This window comes from Grammomys surdaster, unplaced genomic scaffold (genome assembly GCF_004785775.1).
Source record: "Grammomys surdaster isolate TR1022 unplaced genomic scaffold, NIH_TR_1.0 251, whole genome shotgun sequence".
Taxonomy (NCBI): Eukaryota; Metazoa; Chordata; class Mammalia; order Rodentia; family Muridae; genus Grammomys; species Grammomys surdaster.
Genome location: NW_021604692.1, coordinates 2,196,138 through 2,204,130, shown reverse-complemented (window position 1 = coordinate 2,204,130; position 7,993 = coordinate 2,196,138). Strand labels below are relative to the sequence as shown.

Genomic DNA, 7,993 nt, shown 5'->3' with positions numbered 1-7,993 from the left:
TCTTTCTTTCTTTCTTTCTTTCTTTCTTTCTTTCTTTCTTTCTTTCTTTTTTAAATTCCATGTTAACCAAAGTAGAAGAAAATCAAAAGTGGGGTTTTGAGTCAAACGGTCTTCACCCTCTTTAAACATTTTGTTTCCCTTTCTCATGTCTATCAGTAAGAAACACTACCTGGTGCCCTGTGACATTTGGATCAGGGAGCTTGGGGGAGGCATGGATCAGGGTAACTTAGCCCCCTGTATAAGAAAGGATACCCGGGACTACTTCATCCCTCCCCTCCCCCATCCTGGGACACTCTAACCCCAGTCTGCCCCTACCTACCCAGAATTTGGAAGCAGTCTTCCTCCCTGGCAGTGAGACAGAGGGCCTGCCCCACCTCTGCTCTCTCTGAGGGAACAGCCTGGAACCCGATCCTTTGGGAGGTGTCCCCTTGCACCTTAGCCTGCCCAGCCTGGCCTGGGGCTTTCTCTGTCTCTTCCTTCTTCTCTGCCAGGGCATTCTTCCCTCCTTCTGCCTTGGCTGGACCAGGATCTTGGTGGTCAGGGGCTACAGACACCCCTGCAAAGACGAGGTCTGTTGTCTCGCTAAGGGGCTTCACAGCCTGTGTCTTCTCAGAGCTAGAAGGCAAGAAGTGAGACACCTCAGGCAGGTTTGAGGCTTCCAGACCAAACTTGACAGCTATTTTGTCCACATCAAGGGCCAACTCTCAACACAGGGAAGAACCTCTGACAGAACCTGGCTGTTACGATGTAGCTAATCACATGGGGCTGACAGGAAGCTGTAAGGCTCTCGATTCATTAAAAAAAAAATGTTGCCATGTAACCATCGGTAATATGTTACTGTGACTGGTGTGAGGAGTGTCAATGCTGTGTCTGCAGATCCTGAGTGTTCAGTTGTGCATAACCGAGTGCATCAGCTTATGAATGAATTGTTAGTTGTCTTTTTATATTAAATTAAGAAGCCTACGCTCCAGTTTGCCACTGGACACTTGTGAAATAAACGCCCAAAGCCTAGTGCAAACAAACAAACAAACATGTAGCCTGGCTGGTCTTTGGTGACATCCCGTCTGACATTCTGTTCTTTGAATGAAGGTAATATCATTTCTTCTGGGATAGGGTGGTAGAGTGGGTGCCTGGGCCAGGACTACCGACCCCGGCATGAGATCTGGTAATATCCAGTACTCAAGCCAGGGAGGGTAAGTCTAGAAAAAGGAGCCGTGAGGCCTCGCCCTCCCCAAGCAGGGCCATTCACCAGGAGATGATGGCGGGGCAGCTAGGGCTGTGCAGAAAGGCAGGGGAGCCCCTTCTTCCTGCTTCGCGGCATTCTGCTGCCTTCTTGCCTGCCTTGGCCTCTCCGGATTCCTGGTCGCCCGAGAGTGCTTGCTTGGCATCCAGCTTCTGGATACTGGCATCGGCTGTGGTAGTGGGCTGGGGCAAGGCTGCAGGGGGCCCCACACTGCCTTCAGCAGGCCCCCCACCTCCATCCCCCTCTCCTGAAGGGCCCTGGCTGCCGGCTGAAGCTGAGGCCAGGTCAACCTTTTTCTCTGGGCCAGGGGCTTCGGTGGGATCTTTCTTCAGGGACGGTGGATCTGGATTTTTCTTTGGATCCGGTGCACCAGGGTTTTTCTTCGTGTTAGGGGGACCCAGGTCTTTCTCTGTTACTAGGGGGATGGGTTCTTTCTCTGAAGCTGGAGGTCCATCACCTGCAGCACCTTTAGGTGTCTGTTCTGCAGAGGAGGGGAGACATCCATCAGCATTCCCTCCTTTCTCCCACATGACAAGCGGGACAGACGCCTGCTCTGGGTCCCTATCCAATGCCTGTCCCTCCAAGTTTCTGGAGCCGCTTGGTGACAAACTTATCAGGAGCTCTGGGACTCCGAACCAGCTTCTCACCCTCTGGATGGGCTTTGCCGGCCTCCCTTGTGTACTAGTTCTAAAGTGAACCCCCAAAAGCCATTGATGGAGGCGTCCCATCTCCCTTCCAGCAAAGGGTTCATGCAGGCGCTGGACCCAGCCCAACCCCACCCATAGATTATCCCCATTCCCAAATCCCTCATGCACCAAGCAGAAAGCCTTGGGCACAGACTTCCCTGTGAGAAGCCTGCCCAATTCCTGGCTTCAAACACATCCCTTCCGAAGCTCCTCCCTCCTGTCTCCTGCCCCGGCTTGGCACCTGTTGACAGGCTCTGGATTCCCAGCTCAACTGCTCCGTTTTCTGTAGCCATGAGGTAGGTAGGCGTGTGCTTCTGTTTGTCTAACTCAAGTTTTTCTAGCTGCAGAAAGAGGAGTGAAGTGCATCAGGTTGTCAGATTGTCCCCTCTTTTCCAGCTGTGGAGAGAGAAGGCCAAGGCCAGTCAACTGAGAGGAGAGATGTACCTGGATAGAGAGGGGCAACCTGGTGGCCGGCAGTCTGCTGCAGCTACTCAGGCGCAATCCTGGGGTGGTTGTAAGGGATTGGGCCCGGTGGGCAGAGGCGGAGGCAGGGGCGTGGGCAGTGGAGGCGGAGACTAAGAGGAGGATCTTTGACACCAGGGGCCATGCAGTGCGGGTTGCCACCACCTGTCACTCTTGGCCCCCGTTCAGAGGACACGGCATTCTTCCCATGGCCTGACATGGGGTAGAATGGTGTTGGAACCATTAGGAAGAAAAAGGGAGGGGGCACTTGGGCCCTGGGGAGCAGGCTGTGGCCAGGATAAAGGAAGGGGCTTCAAGGGCAGGGCTGAAAGGTAAAACTATGCCCAGGCCCAGAAATGGCTCTGCCCACCACTATGACACACCTCTCTGGGTTCCTAGGAGCTTGGGGAGAGCCGGCGTGACCCCAGTGCCCAGCCCTGTGCCCCAGGTATCCGGATCTACTTAGACCATCTCTGGGTAAGAAATCATTCCAAGACTGTTTGCTTCACTGTCCACAGGTCTGATTCTCCCCCCTGGGGAAAACTTTCTTTTCTTGGGTTCTTTGGGGGGCATAGAGGCTTGGCTGAGCAGCAGAGGGAGGCCCGTGGAAATATAAGATGATCCTCCTCAAGAAGGGGTTGATGGGAAGTCTCTTTAGGGATGGAGACCCGAGCTCAAGGTGTTCAGGCTGAGATGGGGTAGGGAGGACCATGCTGTAGGGTCCTCTCCACTACCCAGTGGCTGTCAGCCCACACATTTTCTGGGAGGAGGCCTGAGCACTGGCCAAGGCTGTGTTGGAAGAGGTCATGGGGTAGCAGTCTGGGTTCAGATCCCAACTGGGGCAAAGCTTCCAGTGGCTCACCACTGCTGGTCACTTCACTACAGAGGCAGGGTGGAGCAGACAGGAGCTTCTGAGGTGGGGGAACGTGGTCCTGTGAAATGGATCAGGAAGCTGCTAAGGGGCTGATACGAAGTAGCTTTCCAGGGGGGAAATCAGGTGGGAATAGTGCAGAGGGTCTGTGACTCGTGCAAGCTTCTTTGGCAGGAGATTGGCTGGAAGAGAGGCATCAAGGTTTCTTATTTAGTTTTAAGTGTATTTTTGGTTTTTAGACAGGGTCTTGCTAGGTGACCCACAGTAGCCTAGGCTGTCCATCCTCCCGCATCAGCCTCCAGAGCACCGAGATGACAGACATGTGTCACTCACATCTTCAGCTCTCTTTCTGTTTTCTTTGAGCTGTGCGAATGTATTGAATTTTGGAATGCATGATTTCTTTGAAAGCCAGCAAACATGAAAAGCACTTGACACAAGCTAACAGAAACAAACCTCTGAATCCCTCCCCCATCCCTGGCTCCGTCTCCTCTTTGGGCTGGTCCTGTTCACGGTTCCTCTTCTACAGGGTTCAGCAGGCAACATTCTTCTTCCAGGAAGAAAAAAAAAAAAAAAAAAAGCAATGTCTGTGAAGCCCTTACCCATGAGGGGCTGCCCTGGGTGTAAACCTAACCTCACCTAAGGGAAGGAAGGGAGTCCTGGCCACCGAGCACCTCCTATTGGCGTTGTCTAACTTCTCCGCTGCACATTGTCATTGGTGGTAACTGTGGGCCACACTCACCCCATTTTCTGGATGAAGGTGAGGAGGGCTGAAGAAAGAGTGGCTTGTCTAAAGCCCTCAATGGTGAAGCTAGACGTATAGGTTAGTAGCTCCATACACTTCACACCCCCCTGCCATGTAGACCCCCAAGGCTCTCAGAAGGTTGAAATGTCTCCTGTCCTCACCTGTGACAGGGACACCCCTGGCCCTACATTTGGCTGTTTCCTCAGCATGGTTTGGTTAGATATCTCTACATCTCTAGTGCCCCTGGTGGCTCCCATGGTGAGCTCACAGCCTAGACAGGACTCCGTGGTTCCCATCATGTGCCTACCACAATAGCCCAGTGACTAACGAGCAAGGCTGGCTGACAGTCTAGATTGCTTTACTGTGGTGGCCCCTGATGACATCCCCTGGTTACCTCTGTGGTTATCAATATGTCACCTGTCAGGCACTCAGTGAGGCCCACTAAGGGCCAGGTCTGATGATGCTAAGAGGTTTCTTTACCAAGCTCCCAGGACCCACGCATCAGTCCCTAGAGGCTAGGTGTGTCACGTGGTAAAGCTGCAGAGACTGACGCTGAGGGGTGGGGCAGGAGGTAGGGGATAAATGGCTTTTCCAAACCCCTCAGCCTGTTGAGCAGCATCAAAATGATCAAACTCAGAGCCAGTTCTTGTCACAACAGACTTTTATTCTAGTCTGCTGTTCTCGTTAAGATTCCCACATAAAAATAACTAATGGGAAGTCTCACCAATGCTGGCCGGTTGCCTGAGGAGCCTTGTGGGTAGTGGGCTCAGAGGTTGACACAGGGGTCACTGTGTCTTCTTCAGTTGCTCTAACTATGTGGATTTTGTTTGTTTATCAACTTGATGCAAGCTAGGGTCATCTTAGAAGAGGAAACCTAGGTTGAGAAAATGTCTAGATTAGCCTATAGGCAAGTCTATAAGGCATTTTCTTGATTAGTGATTGGTGCAGAAACCCATTGTGGCTGGTGTCATCCCTGGGCAAGTGGTCCTGGGTTGTATTAGAAAGCAGGCTGAGCAAGTAAGGAGGAGCAAGCCGGTAAGCAGCACCCCATGGCCGTAGCTTCAGTTCCTGCCTCGAGTTTCTTCTTTGTTTTCCCTCCCTGGGGTACTGTCAACGACGATACTAGGAAATAAACCCTTCCTCCCCAAGATGCTTCTGGTGTTTTATCCCAGCACCGGAAATCAAGCTAGTCAGGGTCTGTCACTGGACCTAGAACACACCAATTCAGCTGGGCTGGCCTGGGAGAGCCTAGGATCTACCTCTTTGCCTCTCTTGTGCTGGGGTTTCAAGTGCTGCCACACACAGCTTTTGTATGAGTGCCCAGGATGGAAGTAGGGCCCTCAAGCTTGTGGGACCAGTAGTGTACAGTGCCTACCAGGAGACCAGCTGCCTCACAGCTGACCCTCTAGGGCAATGCTTTCTGATGAGTGAATCTCCCCAGCCCCAGGACATCGTGCTTTTAATCTTCAAGCAGCCCTATTGGGTAGGAGTCAGGAGTGCTACAGTGAAGGTCGAGTCCACCAGCTATGAGGATGACATGTGTCCCAGTGGTCTCTTCTGCTGGAGGACCACCTGCTCCCAGAAGGAAGCTCATTAAGTGTCTAGAGACTCATGGGCACCCAGGATGCCTGAGAATTTGTACCCAGCCTGTGTATGTAGAGCGCTTGGCACAGAGCAAAAGGGCCTGGGACTTGATAATGTGGTGACTACCACAGATCGAGAGCAGCTATTTTGCCTGTTCTACCAAAAGTACCTTCTGCTGGGATGGGAGGCTGGAGTGGTTCTGAACTGTGTGGGATGACCTGGTCCTGTCAGCTGCTCCGCAGGGAGTCCCCAGGCTTCTCAGCACTCTCTTGGAGGCGTGGGGGAGGGGCACGGGGAAACTTCCTCAACCCTGCAAGAGGCTGCCAGAACCCCTGCCCACCTAACTCCTGAAGGGGTTTCCCCGCCCCGTGCCAGCTGCGCGGACGCCTTTCGCCTCTGTGGGGCCAAGGCAGGAAGTGGGACAGTGCCAGGCCCAATTAAACCCGCCAGGGGAATTAAGGTCAGCAGGATGCAATTATGCCTGTTGGATTTAACAAGGCCAGAGAGAAGGCTTCCCTAGCCAGAGTTCACGGCTCTTAGGCCACTTGCCCTGGGCAGCTCTGCCTTCCAGGAGCGCAGGTTCCCGGTCCTGCCCATCTCTGGGCAATCTCACCGGGAATGCAGGGGTTAACTCTACCCAGCACTGCTTCTTGGCTCCTCAAAGGAAACCAGTCAGGCCAAGAGGCTTTACAAGGACCTGCTTGAGGAGACATTCCCCACCTGACCCTTCCCCGCTTCGCTGTGATGGAAAATCCAGGCAGTTGAGCAACAGGCCTTTCCTCGGCTTCCACTCCAAGCCTTCTTTGAGAGTCACTGGGGCTGTCATCAGCACTTTGTTTTCCTTGCCCTCACCCACTTCGAGCCTTGTCAGACCTTCCCCGGGCCTCTGAGAAAGTTCTGTCCCTACCACTGCCCCCATCGGTGCTGCTGAGATTGGTTGGTAAGGAGACAACGGGGGACATTTTAAGTCTCTTGTTTGGATTTTCTAGCTCCTTATATGATGTGTTATACCTACGACTGGATAGATAAATAAGTGAACCATGTCAGTTCAGATACATGCAGAGCATGGTAAGGGTGACGCTGAGATCTGAAACACTCAGAAAGCGGAGTCTTGACCGTGTCAAAGGCCAGCCATTCTCAGCAGCTTTCTTACCACTGGGATTTGTTTCGGATGAGGGCTGCTCGGGATGGAGTGCCAGGAATTTTATTTTGAGCAGCCCTTCAGATGGTTCATATGCAAACTCAAGTTGGAAGATTGCCAAGCCAGAGACCCACTCACTGAAGAGCATTGCCAGAGTCCCCAGAGAGGGCTAGCTGGGAGGCAGGCAGTCTCCTGGTCAGTCTCCTTGGTACAGCCAAAGGAAAGGTCTGAGGATGAAAATCCTTGCTTCTTAGCCCAGAAGGTGGGCTAAGGTCACACAAAAGCACCTCAGGGGGTTTCAGAACCTGTGATGTCTCAGCCCCTCTTGAATCCAGGCCAGTTAGAGCATAGCCTGAGGAAGGGGCATCTCCCCAGAAGAATCTGAGGTGCACTCAGGGGCTTTCCTGGGGCAAGAATCCCTTCTCCCTTGCCTTGAAAGCCCTCCAGGGTTAGGATAAAGTGATGTGCATGGCAGGTGTTCCTCTTGATTTGTGAGGCTGCACACCCATCCCGGATCCCGAAAGCCCAGGTGTTAAGAACCACATTGCCATCAACCCTGCATCCCAAGTGGTACATGGTGCTGTTGTGGTTGACGGTGACAGATACTGATATTCATGCTGCGCTGACTCTGTCTGTGCCAGAGGCAGGAGTTGTTAGCTCCTCTCACCATCCCAAGTAGATGCCAAAGTCATTCCCTTTTCTAAGAGGAAACTGAGGCCGAGGAGAAAGAAACCCAAGGCTGCAGAGGCTCAACCAGAATTTTAACTCAAACTGGACCCCAGACTTCATTTCTACTGTGTGCCAGAAGCAATGGCCACTGGAAGGTAAAGTCCTGTGTGAAGAAAACAAGAACCAGACACAGTGGTACAAGCCTTTAATCCCAGCCCTAAGGAGGTAGAAGAGGCAGGTGGAATATGAAGTGAGACCATATCTTAAAAAAAGAAAAAGAAAAAAAAAGAATATTGAGACACTGTCATCAACTTTGTGGCCCCAGTAGGAGTTCTATTAATATGGAAGAATAAATGCTCCTTCTTTGGCATGGCTCTGGGACAAGGGAAACCAGCCCAGCCCCTCCCCTGCTCCTTCCCCCACCCCAGCCCAACTTCTGCAGCATAAACAGCAAAGCTAAAAATAGCTACCTAATGACGTCAGAGGAACAAGGTCATCTGAAAACTGCCCACAGCCACTGGACACCTCCCTATAGGATCAAGTGGCAGGAGGGTACCCCAAACCGGTGCAGCTGTTCCAAGAACAGGAAATGTCC

The 7,993-nt window shown here is 52.5% G+C and overlaps 1 protein-coding gene across 1 annotated transcript in view; it reads right to left on the bottom strand.

Moving 5' to 3' along the window:
* The window catches only part of Mylk2 (myosin light chain kinase 2), a 10,598-nt gene extending 8,202 nt beyond the window's left edge, over positions 1-2,396 (bottom strand). Inside the window, exons 1-4 of the mRNA XM_028774996.1 lie at positions 2,374-2,396; positions 2,171-2,270; positions 1,250-1,724; positions 320-615 (exon numbers count right to left, since the gene is read on the bottom strand). Of these exons, the coding sequence (XP_028630829.1) occupies positions 320-615; positions 1,250-1,724; positions 2,171-2,222 (823 nt within the window). The 5' untranslated portion in view covers positions 2,223-2,270; positions 2,374-2,396. The remainder of the gene's footprint in view (positions 1-319; positions 616-1,249; positions 1,725-2,170; positions 2,271-2,373) is intronic.
* Positions 2,397-7,993: the final 5,597 nt, after the last annotated feature.